Source organism: Alnus glutinosa, chromosome 11 (assembly GCF_958979055.1).
Source record: "Alnus glutinosa chromosome 11, dhAlnGlut1.1, whole genome shotgun sequence".
Taxonomy (NCBI): Eukaryota; Viridiplantae; Streptophyta; class Magnoliopsida; order Fagales; family Betulaceae; genus Alnus; species Alnus glutinosa.
In genome coordinates, this window is record NC_084896.1 from 7,409,481 (window position 1) to 7,427,155 (window position 17,675).

Below are 17,675 nucleotides of genomic sequence, written 5' to 3' on the forward strand. Positions count from 1 at the left end.
ACTGGCCGAAATTGAAGAAACAAGTTTCTAATGTTGTTAAACAATGCCGGACTTGTCAGTTATCAAAAGGAACTCGTACAAACGCTGGGTTATACACTCCCCTACCCATCCCAGAAGGTCCATGGATAGATCTTAGTATGGATTTTGTTCTTGGTCTTCCCAAGACCATTAGGGGGCATGATTCCATCTTTGTGGTAGTTAATCGTTTTTCAAAGATGGCTCATTTTTTAGCATGTGCTAAAACGTTTGATGCCTCACGTGTGGCCTCTCTCTTTTTTCTTTTTCTTTTTTTTCTTTTTTTTTCTTTTTTTTTCTGAGGTGGTTCGTTTACATGGCCTCCCAAAATCTATTGTTTTGGATAGAGATGTAAAGTTTGTGAGCTACTTCTGGAATGCCTTATGGGCAAAAATGGGTACAAAGCTTAAATTCTCTAGTGCTTTTCACCCACAAACTGATGGTCAAACCGAAACGGTGAATCGAAGTTTGGGTAATCTTCTTCGCTGTTTAGTCACCAATTATCATACTACCTGGGATCTTCTCTTACCACAAGCCGAGTTCGCATATAATTGCTCCCTTAATCGAAGCACTGGTTTGTCTCCCTTTGAGATTGTGACTGGAACAAAACCACAAGTTCCCCTTGATTTATCATCATTGCCCACCCCTCCTCGCATTTGTGAGGGTGCTGAGGATTTTGTCAAACATATGCAAGAAGTACACGTTGAAGTCCGAAAGCGCCTCGCCATCAGTTCCAACAAATATAAGCAATATGCAGACTTGCACAAGCGTTTTGTAGAATTCCAACCTGGTGATCTTGACTTAATATGGCTCAGACCTGAATGTTTTTCAAAATTAAGGAGTATTTCAGAAATTACACCACCGCCGTGCCGGACCGTTCAAGATTCTCCAAAAGCTTGGTCCAAATGCCTATCATCTTGAACTTCCCTCCAATCTTCAGATCAGTCCCGTGTTCAATATTGAAGATTTAACTGCTTATAATGGCCATATGGAAGACCCTATTCTAAATTCTCCTCCTATCAATATCCCAGATTATGTCAAACCAAAGGAAGAAATTGAAGCTATTTTGGATGATCAGTTGGTGTCTACTCGGCGTGGGGGTTACCAAAAATTTATGGTTAAATGGCGTAACCGTCCCTTATCAGATTCTTGTTGGTTACAAACCGAAGAAGTGCAAAGGCTCAACCCAGACCTTTATGATCTCTATCAGTCCCGTAACTCGCTAGAGACGAGTTTTTTTTAAAGAGGGAGGGAATATGACGAAGCATGTGTCTAGAACATGTGTCCAGCAGAGCATGTGTCGAGCATCTTTTTTATTAGTCGGTGGATTCCTTTTCTTTTCCAAGTAGTAAAAGTAGTCCTAATACTTCTAGAACTAGAACTTTTATTTTGTTTTCCTTATTTACGTTGGTTTGGAATAAGCACTATAAAAGGACCCTGTAACCTTTTTATTTTAATATAGAAGATACAATTCAGTTTTCCATTGAAAGTTCTCTAAGTAGTGACTACTTCTTGGTGTGACGCCAAGATTTCTGGTGTGACTCCAGAATTCTTCAAGTTACGATTGTGCTGCGTCATTCATTCTCGAACCTCATCATCCACACTCAAGATTACAATGAGCAACTACATATACAATTGTCACAAATAGCTAGCATTAAGGAACTAAGACAAACCCAATATAAAAAATTGACCCATTTAAGCAAAAACAAGAAAAGCCATTATGTTTTTTAGATGAATAAAATAGAAACAATTGTCATAACTTGCTGTGAAGGAAACAAAAACTTCCACTCAAGCAATCCAAACAAACTTTCTACATTAGTTGATTCAAAGCTCTAAACAATCCACAAAACTGCGACAACCTAAAATCATAAAAGAAAGAAAAAAAAGAGAACACTCTTTTCCACAAACTGTTATGAAGGCTTTATCTAGAAGCTTTCCCTTTTCTTTTCCCCAGTTTTCTCGGAAACCAAATCTGCCTTACGATAGATCCAACAGAAAATGACCCATAAACTAAAGCTCGAAACTTTGAAAAATCCTAAGGCTAAACTAAAACCCAATACTTAAAAGATCGAACAAAAGCCTAAACTTTAGCACCAAACAACTATAGATGGTGCTCCGATGGGTGGCGAAAATCATGAAAAGAGAGAAGCACGGACAAAGGTCTCCTCTATAGCATTACTCTTAATGAAAAGCATTACTTATTTATATATTTATATATATATATATATATATATATATATATATAGTAAATAAATTCCAGGCATAATAGTTTATAACCTTAGACCATTATACTGCAGCAAAATTTCAAGGACAAGTGACTGCTTCCTGTCCTTCAAATCTGCCACGCGTGAGAAAAGCCCATGTGGCCATGCGTTTGTTGCACACCTGCTTGATCAACAAGCTTCTAGAATACTAAAGTAAGCCAGTTAGCTATTCTCCACAATGAACCAAGCTCTATTCTTTTGCTGCCACGTGGACGTTAAATCCTGCATGCACTTCAGTCACGCAAGCTACGACTACTACTGCTCGACAAAACGACACCAACTACTCAACAAAACGCAACCCTAGCTCCCTCAATACTTCAAAACAAAACGCACAAATGGATCGAACTCTGCTTATACTTGTACCTCCCCAAAAATAAGAAGAAGAAAAAAACTAATACCTATTTACTTTTTGCGGAGAAGTAAAGAAAACCAAGAATCCGTCCGTTAGCCTCTAACTTCTAACTGCCCCTCCCGCCCAGTCCATCTCCTTCTTTGGCAAGGATGTATATATATATATATATATATATATATATATATTTATAAACGCCTGTATCTTGCAATTAAACCCTGCTGTAAATTAAAAAAAAAAATCCCGCCATTAAATTTTCTTCAAGAAATGGGTTGCAGAAAGAACATGAGCGCGGCCTCTTCCTCCTCATCCATCAACTACTCCATCAAGAGCGAATGTGAGGCTGCATATGCTTGCCACGCTCAAGGAAAGCACAATGAAGCTCTGGATATAATCGACGAATCCCTCTCCCGCCACAGCTGCGGCATCCTCCACTACGCGCGTGGAAATATTCTGTACAATATGGCTCGTACCGACTTCTCTACTGCAGGATATGAGCGCTTGAAGAAGGCGGTTGACTCAGCCAGACAAGCTCTGGCAGCGTCGACCCCCAACTCAATATTCTTCGCCAAACTCCACGTCACTCTTCTTTACGAGTTGGCAAGACGCGAGACATATCAAGACTACACACAAGTAATAGAGGAGTGCAAACGGGCTCTAAAAGTAGAAGAAGATTCGGGAGTTAAGACATCCAAAAAAATAAGACGAAAGAAGAAACAAATCCGAGAGTTGATGGAAAAATGCATGGAGTTTGATGCTTCGGAGTTTCTTTTGTGGTTATCAACGAATCAAGAATTGAATGAGCAGTTAGAGGAATGGTCAATGCTAAGAGAAGAGAGCAAAAAGCAAGAAATGGACATCTTCAAGACAATTGAAAAGAAACTCGACTGTTTCAGTTTGCAGTTTAGGTCGAAAAGATGGGATGACTTTCGGCATGGGGGTTTTGATCAAGATAATGATGATCTCTCCACCTTGAAAATCACTGATCACTTGGAGAGATTCGAGCGTCAGAAACTGGATATGAATACAGAGGTACGTACGTACGTACATTATTTATTTATTGTTTCTCCATCATCGATCTATTTCTTTTTCTTTAATTTAGGATTTTTAATTAATTTTATAATATTAATTAAACAATTAAATTCATTTTTTAAGACCATTTAATTAGTGATTTAACCTAATATATTAGATTGACGAGGTGGATTTCATAATCCTGGCCATTAAGGATGCCAAGAAGAAGGCTGCTGCAGAGCGGAGACTAGATGATGACCAACGGTCCAAAGGGGTGCCACTGTTGCAGTCTGAGACAGAAACACTTCCAATTCCTGATGTTGCCGCATATGAGGATAGTCCAATTTGTCGAATACTATGAGTTAAAATGGATTTGGGCAATTTTTTTTTTTTTTTTTTTTTTGTCGCACATTTTTTACATTAATTTCACAAGTTCTTACGTCTTAGTCTTCATCCTCATCATGCATATATGGCTCTTAGTCTTCATGTACGTTGTTCGATCAGTTTTATCTACAATTTGTTAAGGCCAGCATTTCTACAGTTGTCAACAAGGGTAGGTTTTAATTGTCTTTGGGCCTGATATCTACCGGGGCAAGCCCATTAATTCAACAATTGATACAAAAGGAAAATGTTTGGGATGCTGATCACCTTTTATTATAAATATATAACACGGTTTTTTTTTTTTCATTATAATTTTTTTTTTCTTGTTGAAAATTTAAATATTATTTACTCTTCAGGATCAAAATCTTTTAAAGAAGATAAGTGATATTTACTTAAAAACAACTCTTAGATGTGGACCAAGAGTGGTAGGGATTTACTTGTTTTTTTTTAAAATAAAAAATAAAAAAACTATTAGATACGGACCAACCAAAATCAGTGACAGAAAATAAGGGACGCTTAAAGAAAAAATAGTGCTATAGAAAAATAAAATGAAAAGCGAGTAAAGAAAATAAAAATAACCTATGTTATTTTACTGTTTTAGGCTTTAAGAGATCGATCTGCGTTTCACACAGATCCAAATGCGTTTATAAGCATCTTTTATCATGCGTTTAATTAGTTCGGTAGCCGTTCTAGGAGAGAGGGCCGGGAAAGGCTAAATTCGGTTAGAAATATATATTCTAACCGATCGAATTGTCTATTAATTAACAGACTCTGAAGAGAGGGAGAGAGCAGACTTGGAATTGGCTTGTAATCAATCTTTGGAGAGTTTGAGCCTCTCGAAGTGCTCTTCAGTATTATTCAGAAAACTCTATCTTCTTCTTCATTCCATTTCCCGTTCCATATCCTTCCCACAGAAATCACCCTTACACCGAGCAACCTCTACAGATTGTGGGGGTGGTTTGGCCACCCAAGCTTCCTCTCCTCTCGATCAGCAGCCAAAAACTAGCATGCACAAACAGAGAAACTAGGAATATAAATGGATCCAACAGGATTAGATTAGCATAAACAGATCAGTATTCTACTCATTAATGTTTTGTCATGGCAAAAGTCAGTCAATACCCCAATGCAAAAGGTGTAGCCGAAATCTTAAAACCAATATATATTAGCGTTGGAGATCGAGCAATAGCGATCAGATTAAAAGGTGAAGATAAATTGAATACCAAATGAGTAAAATAAAAACATAAAATAAATTATACATTGCAACAAATTAATCTAGATGCATGGATCATGGATGTGGTGAAAACCAACACATCGGCCTCTCGTCATCAAGGTAGAAAACTTCTCTGGTTTGACGGGAAACTGTTGGATCATCATCATCTTCCAAACAATAATCGTTAATGTAGTCAGCAAAGCAAATGCGATTCCCGCCAATCCCATTGAAATCCGGCCCTGAAATAGATAATGATTTGCTTTTTGACAGAAATAATTTTTTATCACCCATACTAGTTAGCCTAGTGAACCGGGGGCGGATACTGGAAAATATATACCCAAATCCAATCTTGAACACTTGAAATCTTCTTCTTTTGTTGAAAGCATACTTCTGTGACTTGACAATCAACAATTCACCGTCGGATTCCACAAAGTGTGACTCCAACGTCCGCCGCCACCATGTGTGGATTAAGGGTACAACAATATTTTGAATTACTCTAAAGATCACTTCACGCTTCTCCGCCAATTCTATGCTATAACTTGCAAAAAAAGCGCCTTTATGCATTAAAGCATACAGCTTGTCTTCATGAAATATGATGTCCAAGTAACGAGGACTTTGCCCCTTTAGTCCTTGGAAGACGCTCCATTCCTTGTCGCCGGGCTTGCATAACGCTAATACGTCAGCCGGCTCCCTAAACGTCGCCGCAACAATACATTTTGAAAGGTCTGTAGAGGACAGTTCAATCTTACGAATAAAAGATGTAAGGCGGCTTCGATCCTGCGCGCCACCGACATAATCGTCGAAAGATGGGATTTTTGTCAAGGATGGAAGATGGTGTCGGAATCCTGAAAGGGGATTGAAAATAAAAACTTGTGGGTTACCTTTTTCCCACCTAGCAAAAGTTAACCAACCTCTGGAAGATCCAAAACACCACCCTCCCCGTGCGGGCCTAGGTAGCTTTATGGTACGGACGATGCCTTCAGACGTGCTAAAGAAATTTAAGGATTTGCTGTCTGGACAGTGAGGGAGCAGCAGCCATAGTGAAGGAGCAGTTCGGATGTGTTCTTGCTTCACAACTGCTCTCCAGGATCTACAGACACTGCCTAAGCGAACGCCGTCGATCAGATTCAGGCGCCGTAAGATGGCCTCCATCAAATCGTCTGGAAGTTGGTGCCAGCCGGCATACACAATTGGCTCGTCGGTCTTTTGGTAGAAAATCTGCTTGAGAAAGGATGATAGACTGAAGGAAAGATATTCTCCAAGGTTACCGTAAAGTTTGATTATCAATTCATGAGCCATAGTTGTTAACAATGAAGAAAGAAAAGGAGTTGTAAAGAGATCGAGGAATATATATAGACAAGTCTGTTCGATCTGTTTAGATAGGAATTCGTATCAGTCTAGGTTTCCATCACAACTACAAGTCTTTTAAGTACTGGTCTTCCTCTTTGGAAGAAGTCGACTCAAAACAGAGTCGTATTTGGAACAAATTTCTTCCTGCTTTCCAGAGAGGAATATATATGTCTTAATTTATTTTCTTTATTTGAGTTTACGTGTACCTTTTATTTTATATTTTTGATATATATATATATATATATATATATATATATATATATATATATATAGTATTATTAGTTTCCACGAATACTTAGGATATATAAATGAATATTTCAGCTCTCTCTCTCTCTCTCTCTATATATATATATATGTTTTCATTGGGCCTTGATTATTTGAATGTAATGCTATTTTTGTTTTCGACGTAAAATGATTTCTGTCATAAAATGTTTTTGGCGAAATCATTTTCAGAAAAAATAATTTTTTTGAAAATATTTTTCACCGTTTGAATCGCACGAAAAAATTACGAAAGACGAAAATCGAAGTCTGGCAAATGCTACCAGAATCCGGCAACGTCTCGTCGTCGTTGACGGATTCCGGCGAGCAAGTTTGGCCGAATCTGGACAAAATGGCCGAATTCTGTCCGTACGAATTCGTTTATCCGTGAGACGAGGGTCAGACCCAAGTCCCACGTGGCATGAAAAATTAATTTGCTCCTCTGCAGCTATACTACATAGTTTGACTAAGTTTAATAGGAAAAGATAGTTGAAAATGTCTTTGAGCTTTCCGTCATAAAATATTTTTAGGGAAGTATTTTTTAGGAAAATGTTTTCCGCCGAAAACATTTTTCGGTGTTTGGCGCATGCGAAAAATCACAAATATTTTTTAAATTTTCATTCAATCATATAAAAAAAAAAAAAAAAAAAAAAAACATTTCCTAATCTGTCCTTCTTAGTAATAATTTATCTTTTCCTAGTTAAATATTATTTCTTTATTTTTACTTTATTTTTTATTTTTTTATGTTTTTTATGATTACTTTTTCCTTCTTTCTTTTTTTAGTTTTTTTAGTTGTTTTTTGAAAACTTCACCTACCACCCTTAATCTTTTATCAATCTTGCAATCATACCCTTAAACTTTAAAAAGTGTCAATTTAGTGTATCCATATTTCAGTATTTTTTCAATTTCAACGTTAGAATTTTTCGTTAAATCTTGTAAAAATTTCTATAATACCCATATTTTTTTTTAAAAAAAATATATTATTTTTTTTTTCAAAGATTCTAGCTTGGGTATTTTTGCAAATTCCGTTAAATCCTGACAAACACCAAAATTTTTTCAATTTTTTCCTTTTTCCCAATAAAAAGAGGGGTGATTCGGAATTTTTGACACCCCTTCGTTAGGATTTAACGGAAAAACCTAATGCAAGGTTAAAATTGAAAATAAAATAAAATTGAAAGATAAATATACTAAATTAACACTTTTTAAAGTTTAAAAATATTATTACAAAAGTGACGAAAAAATCATGAGTAGTAAGTGAAGTGCGTAACAAATCAGCCCCACTGCACAAGAACGTCAATGCTGCCGAGGGCTTGCATGATGTCCTAAAGACCAACCTCAACCCCAAAGGCACTGTCAGGATGTATATGGACTCAAGATTAGGGAAAGAGAGAGAGAAAGGGAAAAGCATTTTTAAAATAATTATAATAATGATGATGATGATAAAGGGAAGTTATAAGATTATTCACGATTTTGGATTAGTTTAGAGAATCCTTAGGATATCTATTGCGCGTCATTTTTTTGGGGAATTTTCCTATTTTAAGTAAATGAGGCTAAGATAAGCATGTGGAAGTGCTCTCATATTAAAGAAAAATAGCTGATATAAAAAGCAACTTAAAGCTTCGTTTGTTTTGGTGTAAAAAAAATTTGGGGTAATTACCTTTTTCCCCCATGAACTACCAAATCGTCCAAAATAAAGCATCCAACTACCAAAGACAACCATTTTTTCCCCTTCCGTCAGTTAAAGGGGGTTAAAAGAAACAGTCAACGGGTCATGTGCCGTTTTACATAGGGGCATGTTGGAAGATAGTGGTAGTTCATTGGGGGGGGGAAGAGGAAGATAGCGGTAGTTCATGGGGGAAAAAATGAAGAAAATGATGGTAAAACGGCGTGTGACGGTCACGTGACCCGTTGACCGTTTGTGTTAACCCCTTTGACTGACGGAATGGGAGAAAATAGTTGTCTTTGGTAGTTGAAAGCTCTATTTTGGTCGAGTTGGTAGTTCATGGGGGCATTTCACATTTTTTGGTAGTTCATGGGGGGAAAGGTAATTACCCCAAAAAATTTAGAAGATGTTTTTCATTTTTTTTTTTTTTTTTTTTTTTTTTTTGTGTTTGATGCGACAAAAAATAATTATCAAACAGAAAATATTTTTAGTTTGAGAAAAAAAAAATTTCTTTAGTTTTGGAAAATGATTTTCAACATTCAAGCATTAATCTAATGAGTATTCTACTGCAAAAGATAGATAATCTACAGAAAAGGCTACCCAAGAATCATATGATCGATATCAACAAAAATCCACACAAAATTCACATAATCGTATACTACTGATCTATTTTTTTTTTTTAATATTTCTAAGTTATGCATGTGATAACTTATATATTGACAACATACAGGAGAGGATGACACGGAGTTTATCGAGTGACCCTGCTGCTACGCAGAATGTCTCAGAAGACACGTTGCATTGGGCACCGAATGACGAGTACGAACAGGCGCTGGGGAGGCCTGAATACGCGATGAGGGTTCAACAGGTTGGGCCGAACGTTACTCCTGTACGGGGGACGTCTTTTTCATACTGGGCCCGCTCAGAGGCAGGACCATCTCAGTGTACATCTCGGAACTACTCCGTACATGAGGGTAGGATTGCCACGATGGAGATATTGTTACGGGCTCAGATCGAGAGGAATGAGGCCTTGGAGCAGCATATGAGGCAATTTGAGACCTTGGAGCAGTGTATGAGGCACTTCGAGTCCGTTCTCACTTCCATGGGAGTATCACACACGAGCCCTAATGCTCAGCAGTCACCACCTCCAAACTGAGGTAGTACATCGTCCGTGTGTAGTGCATCTGCAGGTATGATTACAATTGTGTAAACTACTTATTTTTTTTTATCAATGATATGGACTTGATATGCATATAGATTAATTTTTTAATGTTTTTATTATTTGCAGGTAATGGGATGATGATTGGTCCGATGTCGCCCCTTGGACAGCAGTATTCTCCATCACCGCTGGGCCAGCACTCTCCCGTTGAGACACCCTCTCCTGCTACGCCGTTCCTTGTGCATCAGTCGCCCGTTCGCGAGTCGACGCCCGGTATGGGAATTCATGATCCCCAAGAATTTCGACATGAAGATTTGTAGAGTTTTTGTAGTTTTGTTTTGTTAATAACAATAACGTTTATTAGTTGTTAATTTATTGTTGTTTTGGATTTAGAATTATTGTAATATTGTTTGAAAATTTTAGCCACGTGGATTATTTGCCACATGGAAAATAACTCACGTCTCTGTTTGTTATATAGATTAAAAAAAAAAAATTAAAAAACCGGTATGGACGCACGTGGAAATATTGACATTTCAAATTTGACTATGCAATTAATTTTTTCACTTTTTGTTTTCCGCCTCACATTTAATGCTATCTCTCACTCTTCTCTTCACATGTTCTTCTCCCCTGGCCTAACTCAAAAAAAAAAAAAATCCCCAAAACTCTCTTCTCTTTCGTTGATCTCTCTGATATTCTGTCTCACTCTCACTCTCTTCTCTCTCTCGTCGACCACTCACCCCCACTGGCCCAGCCGCACGCCACCACTCGGGGAGATCGTCTGACTCAGAGAAATACAGATCGAGATCGAGAGAGAGAGAGAGAGGAGATCCGGCCGACTCACTCTCGCCGGCTGCCGATCTTCGTCAACCACAGGTACTCTCTCTCTCTATCTCTCTCACTCTCTCTCTTGTGCTGATCTCTCTCTCTTATCTCTTGATGTTTCAGTGATGTAGAGATCAGAGGACCGGCCGAATTTTGAATCTGATTTTGGGTTTTTGTTGTTTTGGTTTGGTGGCAAGGTTCGAATCCGACAACCAGGCGACTGGGTTTTTGTTTTTTTGAATCTAATTTCCCTCCTCTTTAATTATCTCTCTCATTCTTACTTTTTCTAATTTCCCCCCTTTTTTTATCATTTCCCCCCGCCTCCTTTAATTTTTATTTTCTTTTTCCTCTTCTTTTTTCTTCCTTCTTCCCCTTTTTCCCACGCAGGCCTTTCCTTCTTCCACTTCTTCTTTTCTTTTCTTTTTTCATTTTCTTCACATAGAGAGGGAGATGGAAGAGGGAGACTGAGAGAGCTGGAGAGAGAGAACTGGAACGATTCTGAGAGAAACTCGTGGTCGACGACGGCGCCGGAGTCCAGAGGGTCACGGCCCAACGCCGGAGGATTTTTGGGGGATTTTTTGGATTGGATTTCATGGGGGAAGGAAGGGGAAGATTTCACCGGCCTTGAAGAAGTTTCCGGCGAAAAAAAAAATTAATATAATTTCTATTCTTTTTTTTTTTTTTTTTTTAAAAAAATGATGTGATCAGCAACGTGGGTTAGTTCCATGCGGCTAAAAGTGCCTATTTTTCTTTTCTTTTCATTTCTTTTTCTAATCATGACCTTTCGATTTTGGATGGTCATGATCAATTGATCTAGTGGTTTAATCTAAACCATAGGATGCTTCTTAGGTAGATCCAATGGTCGGATTTACTGGACAATCAAATAAATAAATTGTGAGGTCAAATCACATTTGATCTAATGGTTGAGATTAATTAATAACGATCTAATGGTTATTATTAATCAATCATAGACAGTTATTTGATCTGATGGTCAGATTTAAGTGTCTGTTGAAACAGCAGTTTATGACTGTTATGGAAGCAGTTATGGACGGTTAGATTAGCAGTTATTTAAATATTATACAGAAGTAACTGCTGTCCAGTTATCAGAAATATACAGAAATAACTGCTGTACAGTGTTTTTAAAAAGAAATAATAAAATTTCTTTTATCTTCAATGCTTTTTCTGATACCTTCTGTATTTTAAAATTAAAAAGAGTCTCTGTCTGTCTCTTGATATAATAGAAAAATCTGAGAGTGTTCGGGTTTAATTTTTCGTGAGTGCAAAACGAGATTAAACAAACAGAGGTTTCTGGGCTCCATTGTATCCTGGAGAAATATTTGCTGTAACCTTTTTGCATACCTTTCTGGTGGGGGCAAATAATTTCTTAAGGAAAGCGACGTTGTAACGCGCCTTAGGAGCATTTCGTTTTTCTGCTTTCGATTATTTTCTAACAGAGGTTAAATGGGAAGTCGTGACATCTTAGAAGTTTGGAGGATGTCACTTTTGTGCTTAATGTGGTGCATTTAGAGAGTGAAACGCAAGGAGTTTTGAAGATTGTGAGATTTGGGTGATAGAGCTAAAGAACGATATGTTCAAATCCCTCTATACATGGACACTAGCGTACAATAATCTGCATTTTTTTGGTTTTTCAGAATTTTTGGACTTATGTTATTTTTCTCCCTATTAGGTGTTTCTCTTATATACTTCTTGTATGCTAGAGTTGCGCCTCTATGCACTTTCTAATGAAATTGAATTACTGATAAAGAAAAATTATTTTGAAGTCAAATGGTTCAGTGGACTTGGATTTCTGCTCTGAGGATGGCAAGAAGTTTCACGAGATATACAGGAAAACAATGACCAATCATGAAAAAGCACGAAGGGTAAACTTATATCTATTTTGAATGAAACTAATAGAGACAAGGGCGGATCTATTCAGGGGCCAGGACCCCTATGCCCCGTACTTTTTTCAAAAAGAAAAAATTATAATTTTACACCTAATTTTTTTTATTAGTTTTGCCCCCTAATTATTATTATTATTATTATTTTTTAAATTTGACCCCAAATTGCCAATGACATCTCTATTCATTCATAATAACAGATATTTGACTTTATTGAGAAAAGGAATTCTCAGTCCTTTTCTCTTTCTTCTTTTATCCGGTAACTACATGACTAGCTCTTACACCTGCATTGGATAGTCAGTCTTTTGGGTCAAGGGTTGTGGTAACAAAAGGAGTGTTAAATCATATTTGCATTTTCAAGCAGATTTTAGATGTTAACATTCATGATTTTCATCATTTCTTGTTATAACTAAAAATTGTAACTCAAAAGGTATGCCAATACAATACTCCAGAGAGTTACAAAGTTCTTTTTACATAATTATTAGGGTAGTAACTACACATGGGCCAACAATATTAGATAATAGAGTAAACTTTTTTGAGCCTTTTGGCATTGTACAATAGTTGGCGGCAGAGGCGGAGCTAGCTTTTGCAATTTGGGGGGCCAAATTGAAAAAAAATAAAAAGGGTAATAGAAGGTGATCACCTGTGACTACTCTACCTGGAAGTTACCATGGTAGCACCTACCCGCTGGAAATTGTTCAGGAGGAGTCTAGACGGTGAAGAGCCACATGCGCTCCTTCAAGATCAATTGAATTATAGCCTTACCCAACCCAACCAGAGCATTAATGAGACTTAAGGTGACTAACACTAATAAAGAGTGAGTGATTCTCATTGCGGAATTTGAACTCGTGTCCTAGTGTGTGTCTAACCAAATGAGAATTGCCTTGAGACCACTAAACGACTCCCACTAATGGTATTATGTCAGTAATTTATTTCATCACATTCAAGGAGCACTGCACAATGTACATATGAGAAAATCTTCATTTGTGAATAATCACACAAATCCAACCTTTGGGGCTTGTACCCCAACCTTGGTGTATAATGTCACGTGGCAAGCTCTCTTGGCAACCTGCTTAACCCATGGGTAACTAGTTTGACCCGTAGGTTAAAATTCATCTTCTTTTTTTTTTTTTTTTTTTTTTTTTCTTTTTTATCTTTTATTTGTTTTTTAATTTTACAATTAAACAAAAATGGAAAAATGCAAAATTGGTTCTTGAGGTTCGCCTGATTTATAAATCACTCTATGTGGTATAAACATTAACTAAGAGTTTCCTATGGTAGGCGAAATTGACCAATTACTCCCTGAAGTTAATTTTCTTTCTCTAACTTAACAAAAACCGCTAGGTTGCCACGTTAGTGTCGTCAAATCCAATAACAACGCGACATGTGTCATTCTTAATAAAAAATATTTTAATATATTAAAAATTAAAAACTTAAAATATATATTAAAAAAAAAAAAACAAAGAAAAGGGTTTGGTGGGTGGCGGCAGCTACCTCCTTTGGGGAGTGGGGTGGCTTGCGGGCAAACCTAGTGGTGGCCAATTTCCGTCCATTAACTTGATAGAAACCGTTAGATTGTCATGTCAGCGTCGTTAGGTCCAATAAAAAAAGCGACACATGTCGCTCTTAATAAAATAATATTTTAATATATGAAACTGGTTTTTTATTTTGTTATTTTTGAAATTATATGTTTTTATTATTTTTTATAATTTAAAAATAAAATTAAGTTACGTTAGCGCTGTCCGTTAGAATTAATGGATAAAAAAGTGGTCATGTAGCTTGCATGTAAACTTGTCGACCACAAACTATCCAAAATACCCCCATTTTAACCCTTGAAAAACCATATTTACCCTTTAAAAGAAAAAGAAAAAAGAAAAGAAAAGAAAAGAAATATGAACAAAGGGTGGCCGAACCACCCATAAGTTTTAGTCACCCTTTTTTGCATTTGGGGGGTGGCCAGTGTTATGGGCCTGGTGGGTGGATTAGCCTTGACACCATCAGTGAGCAGTGAAGCTACGAAGGAAGGAAGGAATCTGGTAGCAGTGGGTGACTCATTAGGAAACTTCTAGAGGAGTCGACTCAAACTTATGTTATTTTACTGTTTTAGGCTTTAAGAGATCTGTGTTTCACACAGATCCAAATGCGTTTATAAGCATCTTTTATCATGCGTTTAATTAGTTCGGTAGCCGTTCTAGGAGAGAGGGCCGGGAAAGGCTAAATTCGGTTAGAAATATATATTCTAACCGATCGAATTGTCTATTAATTAACAGACTCTGAAGAGAGGGAGAGAGCAGACTTGGAATTGGCTTGTAATCAATCTTTGGAGAGTTTGAGCCTCTCGAAGTGCTCTTCAGTATTATTCAAAAAACTCTATCTTCTTCTTCATTCCATTTCCCGTTCCATATCCTTCCCACAGAAATCACCCTTACACCGAGCAACCTCTACAGATTGTGGGGGTGGTTTGGCCACCCAAGCTTCCTCTCCTCTCAGCAGCCAAAAACTAGCATGCACAAACAGAGAAACTAGGAATATAAATGGATCCAACAGGATTAGATTAGCATAAACAGATCAGTATTCTACTCATTAGTGTTTTGTCATGGCAAAAGTCAGTCAATACCCCAATGCAAAAGGTGTAGCCGAAATCTTAAAACCAATATATATTAGCGTACGTTGGAGATCGAGCAATAGCGATCAGATTAAAAGGTGAAGATAAATTGAATACCAAATGAGTAAAATAAAAACATAAAATAAATTATACATTGCAACAAATTAAGCTAGATGCATGGATCATGGATGTGGTGAAAACCAACACATCGCACTACAAAAATCGCATTAAATAGCCACGTGCAGTTTGACACGTGTACAGTGTCGTACACGTGTCAAACATTTCGACATGTGTAGTTTGATACGCGTGTCAAATGTGCATGTTACAAACTACACAATTGGACACGTGTATTCCAATACGCGTGTCAAATTTTTTTTGACACGTGTATAGGAATACACGTGTCAAGTTTGACACGCGTATTCCAATACGCGTGTCAAAATGTTTTGACACGTGTATCTGAATACACGTGTCAAATTTGACACGTGTATTCCAATACGCGTGTCAAAATGTTTTGACACGCGTATTGGAATACGCGTGTCAAATTTGACACGTGTATTCCTATACACATGTCAAACTGTTTTTAATTGGAAAAAAAATCAAATTCAGTTTTTTATTTAATTAAAATTTTTATTTAATTTTTTAATTGTATTTTTAATAAAAAATAATTTATTTATTGTTTTTTAAAATTTATTTGGGTTAATTAAAATTTTTTTTGAATTTTTCAAATTTTGTAATTTTCGACCACAAATAACGCAACATTTATTTTACCCAAAACCAACACGAAATCATACTACACAAACAAATAATTAATAACATATTCGTTAACAAGCAAATATTTACGAACAAAAAATAATTACACAAAATATCTACAAATCTGAAAGGCGTCTCTGCGAATCACGAGGTACCGTCCCAGGCGTGTTCTCGCCCACCGGCGATTGCTGCGCAATGAATGGTGTAGCGGGCGAAGGTGTAGCGACAGTGGAGTGCTGGCTCAGCTGTCGTCCAACAGGCGACAACGTACCAACCGTTGTCGAATTACCTGCAAATAATATAGACAATTAAAGTATATAATATTACTTGCAAAATTAAAGGGGTAATGAAAACAAATTGAAATTAATTGTCCTATACACAATATAAATCATACCTGCAGATGCACTACCAACGGACGACGTACTACCTACGTGTGCAGGAGAAGACTGATTACCAACACATGGTGCAGGTACTCCCATGGAGGACATGAAGACCTCCATCTCTCGCAAGCGCTGCTCTATGCCGTCGAACTGTTGCACGCGTTGCTCCAACCGGTCATTCCTCGCTCGCTCAGCATGTAGCTCCGCTTGCATCTCTTCCATCTTCCGAGACTGTTCGGCCCAATCCCGAGACGTCCCCTGAGATGGTCCCCCCTGTGACCGAGGCCTATATGAAAAACATGTCCCTGGAACAGGTGTGACGTTCGGCCCAACCTGCCGAACCCTCCCTGCATACTCAGGCCTCCCAATCGCCTGTTCGTAAGCGTCGTTCGGTGCCCAACGCACCGTGTCTGCGGAGACGCTTTGCGTGGCGGCTGGATCACTGGCTAAACTCTGCGTCATCCTCTCCTGTACGTCGTCAACATGAAAAAGTCATATATTGAATAATGACATATCACACATAATTTAAAAATATATGTAAACTAAATCAGTAGCATACGCATAAGACCCGTGTACGATCGTTCAGGAAAGTGCCGTCCTTCCTTGTGTGGGTCTTCACGAACGACGCGGCGCGAGTGGGGGGCGTGCTAGATGTACATGTCTATCGTCATGCAGTTGACATATATAACAAACAGATAGCGATAAAAATACTTTAAAGAAAAAGAAAAAGAAAAACAATTACCAACAAATATTAAAAACATAAACATATATATTTAATTACCTCCTCGTGATTAAATCTGGCATAACTTTTAGATCCCGCACAATGGGGTAGGTCATTCCGCTCCCGCAACCTCTTCATCCGTTCAGAGGTTGCCTACGCATTGAACATGAAAATAAACATGTAACAATTGACACACTTAAATTAAAACTAAAATTAAATGAACTGTTATTAAAAAATAGTTGACAATTTTTTGGCCTACATACGATTTTATGCTCTCTGCACCAATCTCTCAGCAGGAATTCTACATCTTCTGCATCATACTCCTCAAAAAATTTCTCCGGCATTCTCGCACGGATACTCTCGGGCGTGTCACCGTCTCCAATTCGTAGTTGGGTTTTGAACCTCGACTTCCACGAGCGGTGCTTACGTCCAATATCATTCCACGCCTCCTGTTGTGCCCTGCGCATGTCTACTGATACAGGTAGATAGAACTCCTCCTGCACATTTCAATCAAAGCATTATAGGTTTAAAAACTTCAACCTAAACATTAAGCTCAAGTTTAATTCAAATAAATAATTAAATTATATTCATAAACATACCATCAGCGCGTTCCACATTGCCTGCTTAATCTGCTTATTTACCCTCGCCCATTCGTCCCGCATGTGTATGTAGGACCCACTCCTGATCATCTTGCGCACTTCCCGCCGAAAACGATTGCAGGCTCGTCCTACAGGTTGTATAGCAGCATTGTACTGCAATACAACCTTCTTCCCCCTCGGGAGCACCCAGTTTCTCGCTGGGTCGTCAATCACCTCATAATAAATGGTCCCGTCTGGGTTGTA

At 37.7% G+C, this 17,675-nt stretch overlaps 2 protein-coding genes across 2 annotated transcripts; both read right to left on the minus strand.

Moving 5' to 3' along the window:
• Positions 1–5,305: 5,305 nt before the first annotated feature.
• On the minus strand, positions 5,306–6,529 carry LOC133881060 (putative F-box protein At5g55150). Its single transcript, XM_062320023.1, has one exon. The coding sequence runs from the start codon at positions 6,527–6,529 to the stop codon at positions 5,306–5,308; it is 1,224 nt and encodes a 407-aa protein (XP_062176007.1).
• Positions 6,530–15,770: 9,241 nt separating this feature from the next.
• On the minus strand, positions 15,771–17,323 carry LOC133882767 (uncharacterized). Its single transcript, XM_062321982.1, has 5 exons — positions 17,097–17,323; positions 16,894–16,986; positions 16,672–16,773; positions 16,127–16,580; positions 15,771–16,021 (listed from the first exon to the last, which is right to left on the minus strand). Exons 1-5 carry the CDS (start codon positions 17,298–17,300, stop codon positions 15,849–15,851), a joined length of 1,026 nt encoding a protein of 341 aa, XP_062177966.1. The 5' UTR covers positions 17,301–17,323; the 3' UTR covers positions 15,771–15,848.
• Positions 17,324–17,675: the final 352 nt, after the last annotated feature.

Bases quoted from the DNA above. Each gene is read 5' to 3' on its own strand.
- LOC133882767 (XM_062321982.1), bottom strand. From the start codon at position 17,300: ATGCGCAGGGCACAACAGGAGGCGTGGAATGATATTGGACGTAAGCAC. The intron at 16,987-17,096 runs GTATGTAGGCCA...TTCAATGCGTAG, and splicing joins GGTGCAGAGAGCATAAAATC to GCAACCTCTGAACGGATGAA. The intron at 16,022-16,126 runs GTATGATTTATA...TATTATTTGCAG, and splicing joins CGTTGGTAGTGCATCTGCAG to GTAATTCGACAACGGTTGGT.
- LOC133881060 (XM_062320023.1), bottom strand. From the start codon at position 6,529: ATGGCTCATGAATTGATAATCAAACTTTACGGTAACCTTGGAGAATAT.